Source organism: Eurytemora carolleeae, unplaced genomic scaffold, assembly GCF_000591075.1.
Source record: "Eurytemora carolleeae unplaced genomic scaffold, Eaff_2.0 scaffold91, whole genome shotgun sequence".
NCBI lineage: Eukaryota > Metazoa > Arthropoda > Copepoda > Calanoida > Temoridae > Eurytemora > Eurytemora carolleeae.
Genome location: NW_019396098.1, coordinates 317,975 through 330,950, shown reverse-complemented (window position 1 = coordinate 330,950; position 12,976 = coordinate 317,975). Strand labels below are relative to the sequence as shown.

General features: G+C 32.9%; 1 protein-coding gene across 1 annotated transcript; it reads left to right on the top strand.

Annotated features, from left to right (window-relative positions):
- LOC111694901 (trehalase) lies at window positions 1-12,325 on the top strand. Its single transcript, XM_023463955.1, has 17 exons — window positions 1-60; window positions 659-742; window positions 2,334-2,465; window positions 2,853-2,957; window positions 4,133-4,210; window positions 5,337-5,414; window positions 5,586-5,634; window positions 6,222-6,334; window positions 6,394-6,495; window positions 7,942-7,977; window positions 8,048-8,186; window positions 9,125-9,237; window positions 10,047-10,104; window positions 11,007-11,073; window positions 11,130-11,216; window positions 11,626-11,738; window positions 12,036-12,325. Exons 1-17 carry the CDS (start codon window positions 11-13, stop codon window positions 12,162-12,164), a joined length of 1,533 nt encoding a protein of 510 aa, XP_023319723.1. The 5' UTR covers window positions 1-10; the 3' UTR covers window positions 12,165-12,325.
- Window positions 12,326-12,976: the final 651 nt, after the last annotated feature.

Here is a 12,976-nt window from a genome sequence, read left to right as displayed (position 1 = left end):
AATTTTCTAGATGAGTGAGATATTTTCAGACTCCAAATCTTTTGTTGACATGAAACTCAGGAATAAAAATTATATAAATATATTTTTTTTAATTCGATTAAAAATTATCCAGAGTTGTAAACAAAATTTATGCTATAATAAGTCATAGGAATGCAATTGTGTAAGTGCAGGTTTTCAAAACAGTTTTCAAAACGTAGTTCAAGCATGTTTTATTATGGGTGTTGTTGGAGGGGGGGGGGGGGATTTTTTTTCGAATTGAGTGTCTTCCAGCTTGTAGATAAAAAAAGAATTTCATGAATTTCAAAAAAGATTTTTGAAAAATTTCATTTTTTTGATTAATTGAAGGGTTAACTGTTAATGCTTGAATGACCAAGGTAAACATTGATTTGAATAAAAATCATTAAATGTTTTTACTGAACGGTTATGTGAAAATCTTCGGGAAAAAAGAGAGAATCCTGAAATTAACCCAACCAATCGTTAAAATGTCAAATGAAATACAAACCCTTAAAAAAAAAAATTCTGTAAAGAAATTAGGATAATTGTGATTTGGACACTTTTCTCGTGAACAGTCCCTTTATTAAAAATTGTTGCAAACCAAAAACAAGTGTTTATGGAATGGCAAATTTTAACTTCGTTTATTTACAATTTTATTGCTAAGGATAAATCCTGAAATTGTCCTGGCCAGGTTTCAACATTTGTTAAATCAAACTGAGAATAGAAATCCATCCGTGGAACAAATAAAGTAAGTTTACTTTTTAGTTTACTGAACTTTTTAAAAAAAAGAAGCGGTTCTTTTACTTTTTCTCCAGCGACGCTCTGCGCACTGATTTTTCTTTTTCCTACCCTCTTTTCTTCCCCCCCCCTTCCCCCCAAAAAACAAAAAAAAACTTATTGAAAGATGCGCCCTGATTTTTCTTCTGAAAGATAATTTTTAACTTGTTTTAAACTAATGAGATAAAGTTCTTTGTGTTGAATATCTATTGTTACCTGAATTCTCTTAATTAGCTTTTTATCATTTTCTTGGATTCTCAGTTATCAAAGATTTAGTAAAGAATCTTTAAAATCATTTCAAAAATAATTCTTGATTCTTTGATTTACAAAGTACACAGTACACTTTTCAGAGTGTATACAGTACACTTTGCAGAGTTTACAGTTTACTTTCCAGAGTGTGCAGTACAGTTTGCAGAGTGTGCAGTACAGTTTCCAGAGTGTGCATTACAGTTGGCAGAATGTAAAGTACAGTTTTCGGAGTGTCCATTACAGTTTGCAGAGTGTACATCACACTTTGCCAAGGAACTATATACAGGAACGCCCAACTCAGATATACACAAATTGTGTACTTACACTGTGGGAGGAATGTAAACAAACCCAGTGCCCCCACAGAAGTTGAAGGGAAAGGACTAAAGCTCTGATGTGATATTAGAGTCCAACAAAAAACAAGCTAATATATCAAATTAGAGCGAATACTTATGATTTTAGGCTTTCTGGTCAACATGGAAAATACAATAGCAATATATTCTTATTCCACCCCTTGGGCCCTTTTCCCACAAAAATGATGCGTTCCTTCTGAATTCTTTGCTTCGATCTCCTCCCACTGCAGTACACAGATTTGACGCATCAGATATGGCGGTTCATGGTTTATATATTTCTTGCACTTCGCAGAGTTTTTCAGAATATTCAATATTCTTTTCAGAAATCTATGTAAGAAAGTCCCGGGAAAAAAGTTTCTGGAAAAAAAACCCTGGAAATAAAAACTTTGGAAAAAAAGTCCGAATTTTATCAAGTCCTTGGAAAAAATGTCACTGGAAATAAAGTCCGGTGTTTTGGATTCCTTGGACTTTTTTCCTAATATAGTATGGGGGCTGCCAATAAAGTCTCAGGAAATAAGATCTCAGGAAAAAAAAGTCCTGAAGAAAATAAATCAGAGGAAAATAAAAACCTAGAATTGTGAATCATGCATTTATACTTGTTAGAGGACTTTTTTTCCGAGGACTTTTTTGTATAAAATCATACTAGAGCCAGAAAAAAAGTCCTAGAAAATAAAGTCTCGAATTGGTAGGACTTTCTTTTGGAGACTTTTTAATAAAAGGACTTTTTTCCACAGGACTTTTTTAGTGTGAAATTTTAGGACTTTTTTCCGGAAACTTTTTTCCAAGGACTTTTTTTGCGGTTACCACTTTTTAGAGTGTACAGTGTACAGAATACACTGTAAACTTTGCAATTTTAAATCACAATATATAAAGGATTAATCTTTAAAATGAACGAGATTTATGTATTAATGTAATCTATGAAATGTTAACTTGCACTTGAAAATTATGAAAATTCAATTTCAGGAATTTTGTATCCGAATATTTCGAATGCGGAGTGAAACTGGACGAAGTGGAACCTGAAGATTGGAAAACTGATCTTCCGTTCACATCAGCTTTAAACTTAGATATTGCAGAGTTCTGCTTAGAGATAAACAGGTAGAAGAAGGAGGAGAAAGAGGAGAAGGAGGAGAAGGAGGAGGAAGATTAAATCTACATTTGTATATATTTCATATATGTTATGTAATTTATTTCATTACATAGATCTGAAGATTAGTTCAAGTAATTCATCATCAATTATTAGGTAAAGGAGGAGAAGGAGGAGGAGGAAAAGAAGGAGGAGAAGGAGGAGAAGGAGGAGAAGAAGGAAAAGGAGGAGAAGGAGGAGAAGGTGGAGAAGGAGGAGAAGGAGGAGAAGGAGGAGAAGGAGGAAAAGGAAGAGAAGGAAGAGAAAGAGGAGAAGGAGGAGAAGGAGTATCAAAGTCTTTTTATTCATTTAATTCGATCGATGCTTTTTGATTTGTTCTTTTATCCATTTTATTTTAGAAGATGGAAGATGTTAGGAAGAAGAACAGGAGAAGATGTAAACAAGAATCCGGAATTATTCTCTCTTCTTCCACTTCCCTACACTGCCGTAGTGCCAGGGGGCAGGTAGTGATATAACCTTTGCACGATTGTATTACCTCCATTTTCATGTTTTATCTAATTAAATAGAATACTGCACTGTCCCTTTATAAAATACTTGTCAGTTTTTCTTAGCAATGCACTGTCCCTTTATAGAATACAGATAAGTTTTTCTTAACAATGCACTGTCCCTTTTTTAGAATTCTGGTCAGTTTTTCTTAATAATATACTGATCAGTTTATCTAAACAATGCACTGTCTCTTTATAGAATACTGGTTAGTTTATCTAAACAATGCACTGTCCCTTTATAGAATACTGATCAGTTTATCTAAACAATGCACTGTCTCTTTATAGAATACTGGTTAGTTTATCTAAACAATGCACTGTCCCTTTACAGAATACTGATCAATTTATCTAAACAATGCACTGTCCCTTTATAGAATACTGATCAGTTTATCTGAATAATGCACTGTCTCTTTATAGAATACTGATCAGTTTATCTAAACAATGCACTGTCCCTTTATAGAATACTGGTCAGTTTATCTAAACATTGCCTTTATAGAATACTGATCAGTTTATCTAAACAATGCACTGTCTCTTTATAGAATACTGGTCAGTTTATCTAAACAATGCACTGTCCCTTTATAGAATACTGGTCAGTTTATCTAAACATTGCACTGTCCTTTTATAGAATACTGGTCAGTTTAGCCAAACAATACACTGTCTCTTTATAGAATATTGATCAGTTTATCTAAACAATGCACTTTCTCTTGATAAAATACTGGTCAGTTTTTTTTAACAATGCATTGTCCCTTTATAGACATATTGGTAAGTTTTTCTTACCAATATGTCTCCCTTGAGAATATATAAACCCAACCTGACAGAGTAAATCTCATCCAGCCAGAATCTTTCATTCTTATCCCAGGCTAAATCTCAATTCTCAATTTTAAAATACAATGTCCACCTCGACCCCCTCCACAGTTGTGTAAATATTTTACAAACTATTGAGACCGACGACCTTTGGAGTATCCGTAGATCTTTGCCCCTTGCACTGGCTTGAACTAATCTATCATTCTTTTCTGTAGCATTGGATAAATAGATTCAAAAACAGCAAATTAATGAAATTTTCTTTACAATAGAATGTTAAAAAGAACTTAAATTAAAGGTTTAAAAAATTTCTTCATAATGAATTTATATTTCAGATTTCGAGAAATCTATTACTGGGACACTTACTGGATACTGAGAGGTCTACTTGTATCTAATATGCTAGATACTGCCAGGTTAGTTTACTGGATACTGAGAGGTCTACCTGTATCTAATATGCTAGATACTGCCAGGTTAGTACACTGGATACTGGATACTGAGAGGTCTACTAGTATCTCATATGCTAGATACTGCCAGGTTAGTACACTGGATACTTGATACTGAGAGGTCTATTTGTATCTAATATGCTAGATACTACCAGGTTAGTTTACTGGATATTGGATACTGAGAGTTCTACTTCTATTTAATCTGCTAGATACTGCCAGGTTAGTACACTGGATACTGGATACTGAGAGGTCTACTAGTATCTAATATGCTAGATACTACCAGGTTAGGTTACTGGATACTGGATACTGAGAGGTATACTTCTATTTAATGTGCTAGATACTGCTAGGTTAGTTGAATATATATTGGATACCGAGAGGTATAATTCTATTTAATGTGCTAGATACTGCTAGGTTAGGTTACTGGATACTGGATACTGAGAGGTATACTTCTATTTAATGTGCTAGATACTGCTTGGTTAGGTTACTGGATACTGGATACTGAGAGGTATACTTCTATTTAATGTGCTAGATACTGCTAGGTTAGGTTACTGGATACTGGATACTGAGAGGTATACTTCAATTAATATGCTAGATACTGCCAGGTTAGTACACTGGATACTGGATACTGAGAGGTCTACTTCTATTTAATGTGCTAGATACTGCCAGGTTAGTACACTGGATACTGGATACTGAGAGGTCTACTTCTATTTAATGTGCTAGATACTGCTAGGTTAGTTTACTGGATTCTGGATACTGCCAGGTTACCTCAGATTTACTATTAAAACTAGAGAAAATTGAACGCAAATTAGGTGGAAAATTAGTAAGTACTTCTGTAGAAGCACTAAACACTACGAGGAGAAAATTGAGGAAGCACATTGAGACACACATTTGGGACACACATTGAGTAAACGCATTGAGGCAACGCATTGGGAACACACATTGGGGACACACATTGAGAACATATGTAGGGGGGACACACATTGAGGACGCAAGTTAAGGACACGCATAGAGGACGCACAGTGAGGATGCACAATGCTACTTTGAATATTATGATAGTAAACAATAAATGTACTTTTAAGAAAATATATATTTTTAGAGGAATGGTGGAAAACCTTGTTTTTCTTCTTGAGAAACTAGGTTTTGTTCCTAATGGAGGAAGAGTTTACTACACAAGGGGAGATTTAAATATTTTTAAAGCCCCCAACCCTATTTTCATCAGTTCAAAATATTAGTTAATAAGTTTCTTTCGATCTCTAAATATAAACTGTCCAGAACTTAATTCAATACTTCTTCTAAAAGGTAAAAAAACATTGTGCTGTAAATATTTCCAAATAAAAAAATCCAGATCTCAGCCCCCTCTCCTAGCATCTATGGTTTGGGACTACTATCTCCAGGTATTTTATTGAACTATTCAAGACCTGAACCTTGAACCTGAACCCTGAACACTGAACTGAACCCTAAACATGAAACCTAAACCTGAAACCTAAACCTGAAACCTAAACCTGAACCCTGAAACTAAAACCCTAAACATGAACTATGAACATGAACCCTACACCTTTACCTTGAACCTGCACCTTGAATCTGCACCCTGGACCTGAACCAAGAAACTTAAGCCTTGAACCTTGAACCTGAACCTTGAACCTGAACCTTGAACCTTGAACTTTAACCCTGAACCTGAATCTAACCTGAACCTTGAATCTGAACCCTAAACCTGATTTTTGAACCTGAACCTGCACCTAAACCTAAACCTGAACCAGAACCTTTAACCTGGTGCTTAATTGAACTTAAACCTGAAACCTGAATCTGAACCTAAACTTGAACCTGAACCTGAACCTAAACCTGAACCTAAACCTGAACCTTGAACCTGAACCTTGAACCTGAACTTGAACATGAACTTGAACCTGAGCCTGAACCTAAAACTATTCCTCATTTTGAATCCAAACCTAAACTTAAACTTAATCTTTAAATAATTTGAACCTAGAGTGGTGATGTGCCTTGGACCCTGAGTAAGGTTGGGTCTCTGGAGAAAGAGTGGTATTATTGGTTGAGGAATCATTCGGTTGATGTCCAAGGAAAAACAATGTTTAGATATTGGTAGGTTTATTTTTTTCCAAGTTTTTTAAAATATATAAAGTAAAAATTAAAATTTTTAGTTGTTCTGAAGAAACTCCACGCCCAGAATCCTACAGAGAGGATTACAGTTTAGCAGAGAACTTAGATATAGAGGATAGAGGAGAACTATTCAAGGAACTTAGGTTGGATTTTCTTCCTAGAGAGAGGATTATAGTTAAGTAGAGAACCTAAAGGATAGAGGAGAACTATTCAAGGAACTAAGGTTGGATATTCATCCTAGAGAGAGGATTATAGTTAAGTAGAGAACCTGGATATAAAGGAAAGAGGAGAACTATTCAAGGATCTAAGGTTGGATATTTATCCTAGAGAGAGGATTATAGTTATTAGAGAACCTGGATATAGAAGATACAGATGAGTTTAGAGTTTAACAGCGAACCTAGATGTACAAATTTTTTGAAGGAATAAAGTCTTTGTTACCAACTCAATATTTCTAATCCCTATATCTTTGCAACATGAATGTTTTTATATTCTAATCTTACATTATTTTATCTAACATAATTATTAGTTTGAAATATCAAATATCACATAGATTCAGCCTTCTTAAATGTAATGTCTCATCAATGGTTACGGTAGGGTCGACTTTGAAGTGTCGCAACGCCTTAGGCTTTGATTTTACCACTCTAAAACTCACTTATGCTTTTCTGTAGCCCTTTACGTGTACATTTTAGCCCTATAGAGCACTTGTTGTTAGCTTTGGTTTAGGAGTAATTGGCAAAATTCTCATCAGTTTTACTTGAGAGCTTGAGACCTTTAAACCACAGTGTTCTTGTTGATACAAACTTTAAACCACAGTGTTCTTGTTGATACAAACTTTAAACCACAGTGTTCACTCTAAGAAATCTCAAATTTTCATCTAACAAAATTTGTTGGAGCACCGGACTCAAATACACCTTAGTAGAATCATTCGTCAAATTTTGTTGAATGTATTTTCAGTCGCCTTAATTCAAAGTTTGTTACATGATCTATCAACCGGTGTTTGTCCGCTTGATTTGATTTTGCATTGATACTCTCTTTCAAGCAAAGCATTGAAAATGCAAGCATTAGTTTGAGAGAGTGTACAAAGGCTTAAAAAAGTTTTAATTTTGTTCTTCCAGTTTCTTGGAGGTTTCCCTTTAAATCTTTTTGATATCTCCAAATTTCCAGATCGAATTGACGTAGGTACAAGCGCTGTCGGCTAACAGACTAAACTGTTTGGAAAGTCAGCTGATTCTCCCCCTCCAGCCAGCCGTGCGAGCCGTGCCAGCCCGGCAGATGGTTCAACGTTTGATTGATCATAAATCAAAATTTGTTTAATCTTACACAAACTAAAATATCGGCTAATTACAATGAAAGAAAACTGTAACATGACAAAAGAAAGATGTCATATAACAAAATTTGACACATGCTGAGAGAACAATGTGTAAGCTATTAACAAGTTTTGTTAGATTGTAATTTTGGAAAATATTTAACTAAATTTGAGTAATGAAAGAAGAAATTTGAAATATGAAAGAAGAACTTTGATGCCTGATGCTAAAGACCAAAATTGCATTTTTTAGAGTGTTCTTGTTGATACAAACTTAAAATTTCAGGTCTGCAGCCGAGTCTGGTTGGGATTTTAGTTCAAGGTGATCAAGCTGAATTGAAAATATATTTAAATCTTTTTATTTAAGATTTTATTTGAATTGTTACTTTTAGATGGTTTGATGATCCAGAGAAGGGAGATCTAAGTTCTACTAGTGTTAGAAATATTCTACCTGTAGATTTAAACTCATTTTTAGCAAAATCCGCCAAAATTATTGCAGATGTACACAAACTGGCGGGAAACAGAGACCAGGTATTCCTGTTTATATGCTTAGCTAATCTGGGTGTTGGTTGGTTTGTTTGACCCAAGGAATCATTTATGGTGAAATTTTAAAAAATTAATCAAGAAAAATTTGATTTATTTTGTTTTTAAACAAAATATAATTCTTAAATATTCATAGATAAGTGACACAAGGGACACACCATGTACCCTTTAAATCTTTGACTCATTTATCTACCGAGTTTGTAATTGTTGAACATTTAGTTTGCAAGCTTATATCTGAGACTATACTTTTTTTACATGTTTGACTTTGAATGTTTGTTTTCAACATATCCAAAATTGAAAACCTGGAATCTAATTTAAGGCTTAAAATTAAAGGTTTTAAGAAAAAAAAGTATTTAAGAGCACTGATAAATTGAAAAAAAAGTTTTAAAGAACTGATTATATTAAGGAGAATGTATGGATGGAACGAGCTGATAAACTGATAGAAAATATTGAAGAACTGATTATATTAAGGAGAATGTATTGATGAAACATTCTGATAAACTGATAGAAAATATTGAAGAACTGATTATATTAAAGAGAATGCATGGATGAAACGAGCTGATAAACTAATAGAAAATATTGAAGAACTGATTATATTAAGGAGAATGTATGGATGGAACGAGCTGATAAACTGATTGAAAATATTGAAGAACTGATTATATTAAGGAGAATGTATGGATGAAACGATTTGATAAACTGATAGAAAATATTCAAGAACTGATTATATTTAGGAGAATACTTGGATGGAACGAGCTGATAAACTGATAGAAAATATTGAAGAACTGATTATATTAAGGAGAATGTATGGATGGAACGAGCTGATAAACTGATAGAAAATATTGAAGAACTGATTATATAAAGGAGAATGTATGGATGGAACGAGCTGATAAACTGAGAGAACAAATTGAAGAACTGATTATATTAAGGAGAATATATGGATGGAACGAGCTGATAAACTGATAGAAAATATTGAAGAACTGATGTGGAATGACGAAGAAGGAACATGGTTTGATCTGGAGATATCAACGCTGAAACAAAGGTACGGTCAGGGTCATGAGCTCGTTGTGTGCAGAGAGAATTAAGAATCATAGAGTTTATAAAATTAAGGTTTGATCAATTTTATTTAAATGTCTGCTAAATAAACCATCCATATTCTGACCAAAATTTTAAAAAATACTTTAAACAATTTAAAATGTCCAGGTAACAAAAAGTACAAGTGTGTTGAAATGTGAAAATTTAAATTTGGCCCGGTCTCAAAAGTTGATGCTTAACTAGGAACACATCCCTTTATATGTTTAGAGGGAGGGGGACAAGGGAGTAGAAGGAGGGGGGAAGTTAGGGAACTTAATGAGTTGTTGAAAAGAACTTGAGTTCTGGTAAAAACACTTGAAACCAGGGACAATGGTAAACAAAGAAAATTAAACTGTTGTAAACAAAACAAATTAGATTACTTCAGCTTCTTCACTTATACACTTCACACTATACACTATACAGGCCGAATTATTTAAAATTATTTCTTGCTTTCTTATTTATTGTTTATAAAGTTTAAGTAGTTGCAAAAAAACGGTTGAACCTTGAATCAAATTATGATTGATGCGAAACTATTAATCGGAACGCATATTTACCTAAACAAACAAAATAGCAAACTGTAAGAAACCGATTATGAAAAGTTTTGATTTTTAGATGATTATGATCTTCCGGTAGGAAAAGGATCGAAAACGGAATCGATATTTGTAGAATTAAATTAAGAATTTTGGATATTATGTTCTTAAGATAGTGCTTTATAACAAAAATACGAAAATAATGTTTTTTTTATAATTTTCCAAATAAGTTTATTTCAATGTTTAGAAAATATTTTTTCGCTAGCAACCTCACTCCTCTTTGGGCAAATGCTGTTCCTACCCAGGTGAATTATTTTACAAATTTATTATGATTCGTCGACCTTATCATTTATGCTTATTTCATGGTCTATTTCATTATAGCAGTGCTGTAAAAATATCATAGTGCTTTAATCTCAAATTGTATGCATGCACTGTGAATTTAATTTGGATATTTCTAGAGTAAGATAAGATAAGATTATATAAAGTTTATTGCTAAAATACATTGATCTGTATACAGAACGAGTTTACAATTACAAATTGATGATTATATTAACAGTACAGGTATAAAGCAATTAGGTGGAAAATAGCTCTTAGCTGTTTTGATTATTTTTTTCCACCTAATTTCAATAATAATAACAAAACATTTCAATTTAATAGATTTAAGGAGAACTATTAGAGATCAGGGTGCCAATTTATCTTATGCAAAATAGTTATCAATTTAATGAAAAGAAACTTAAAAATAATTAAACTTATGTATGATCAAGACAACTGTGGACGCTAAACCAACATTTCATAAAATTATCTTTGACACTTTTCATTTTTTAGATCATATTCTAGCAAAGCTATGATACTTCTCGATAAAGAGAAAATTTGTGTGCAAAATTTCTCTGAGCAATGTAAACAAAAATATTAGTGTTATAAAAATGTTATTTTCAGAAAAACTGGTTTAAATTGGAATATTATTATTTTGTTCAGACTTATATTGTGAAATGTTGCGATCAATTTAAAATTAGATAATTAATTAAAGAGAGAACCAGAAGACTATGAAATGAATGTCGACTTTTTTTCTTTTACTTTAAAATGTCGCTGAGGATTTTGTACAAGGCTACCCACAAAGAATGAGACTGTAAAGACGACCTAAATATCCTTAGTGGGTAACCCTGTCTTTTTTATTGTTCACTTAATTAAATTTGAAAATACTTTTCAGGATTTGAAGATGAAAGGGCGAAGATCTGTTGAATACATTCAAAAAGTTGGCGCATTAAACAATCCAGGTACGAATACGAATTCAAATGTCGTCTTCGAAATACTGAATTTTATATTTTTGCAGAAGGAATCCCTACAACTTTCATACAGTCAGGACAACAGTGGGATTTCCCAAATGTCTGGCCACCCCTGGAGCATATGATCATTACAGGTTGTACAAATAAACACCAGCGACTTATTTTCTTAAGATTCATAATTATTATATCGTAAGATCGAGTCCCTCACACAGCTTGATACAAAAGTTAAATGAGAATTTTCCAATTACTTCATTATAATTAAAGCTAAATCAAATGTGAACTAAAAAATGTATAAATGAGTTTATGAGGTAAAATCAAAGGTCAAAGTGTTGCTTCCAATTAAAGTGAACCCGGTCTTTAAAATTGATGCAACTTTTCATATCATTCTGGATTTGAAGTAGACAATATCAAATATTTTAAACTTATATAAATTGTTACTCGGTGGACTTCGTTAAATATCGTCTTGCAATTTCAATTTTTTTTAAATAAATGTATAAAAGATAACGCATATCCATATATGTGTGATATTTATCTGTATTTCAGGTTTGGGACGATGCAAGGACGAATCAGCCGATAAACTCGCCAGAGAACTAACGAAGACGACAATCTCGCGAAATCTTCAAGTTTTCAAATCTCAAGGGCATATGTTTGAAAAGGTTAGATTAGAATAAACCTAATTGAATTTTGTTTAAATGATTAAACCCAAAAAATAGGGAAGAAAAACGAAAGCTTAAATTGCAAATCTTAAATTAGAGATAGAATAACATTTTTTTCGTCATTTTTGCCATTAAATATTAATCGAATTAATCGTCTCTTCTAAATGGGAATCTTTTAAATAGAAGAAATTTGTAAATCCTATTTTTTCTTAGGGGATATGACCAATTAGAGATCGATTTATGTATTTTTTTTCTTGCAAGGATAGATCGAGTTAACCTCATTTAATTTTGATTTAGTATGATTGTCGGAGCACGGAGACGGGTGGAGGGAGTGGAGGGGAGTACTCTGTTCAGCTTGGGTTCGGTTGGAGCAACGGAGTATCCCTGGATCTTATTCATATGTACCCGGAGCTTTGGCAATCATAAACCTGATCTCCCTGATCTCCAGTTGGTCCAGCTTTAAAATCGACCTTGGTTCACTTTTACTCAAAGGAATCGATCACACACCTTAAACTCCAATTTTCTAGGCCTTATGATGTACTTTGAAATATCTAACTATAATTTTGATACAGGGTGTCCCAAAAAACATGGGAATTCAGTGACGAATTCGATATCGTCTTTTTAAATAATTCTTTGATTTAGTATAGTAATACCTAATGAGAAAGCTGTAATCTGTAAGAGTTTCGTCTCCTATGTTTACAATTTGTTTGTTTATGTTTTGACTGCATACGGTTGTACTTAGTTAAACAAGAAAATTGCAGTAATCAAACAGAGTAAACTTGTCCGTCTTCACTGTTCATCGTGCGGAGCCATTATAGACACATCTTTACAGTCTTTTACCGTTTTCATAAAATAAACTCTAGCAGACATAATAATATTATTGCTTTTGATATTAGGTATTATAATGCTAATTAATAACGAAGACGATATCGAATTCGTCACTGAATTCCCATGTTTTTTGGGACACTCTGTACATTAAATAGTCAACTTTGCAGTATCATTATTCAAAGGGTTACAAAGATAAAGTGATTAGAAATTGGAGTTTTAATCGAGTAATTCGTTTCTTTTATTATCTTAATAACATGTGTTAGTAGATGTAAAGGTCATCAATGTACATATATTCGCTTTATATTTTATAAAGAATACAATCTATTGCTGCTGTTTTGCTATAGTGTTAACGATGTTTTAACATTTTTAAAGATATCTATAATAATCTAAATGAAATTTTTGTTTAAAGA

Bases quoted from the DNA above. Each gene is read 5' to 3' on its own strand.
- LOC111694901 (XM_023463955.1), top strand. From the start codon at position 11: ATGAGTGAGATATTTTCAGACTCCAAATCTTTTGTTGACATGAAACTC. The intron at 8,187-9,124 runs GTATTCCTGTTT...GATTATATTAAG, and splicing joins TGGCGGGAAACAGAGACCAG to GAGAATATATGGATGGAACG. The intron at 10,105-11,006 runs GTGAATTATTTT...AATACTTTTCAG, and splicing joins CAAATGCTGTTCCTACCCAG to GATTTGAAGATGAAAGGGCG.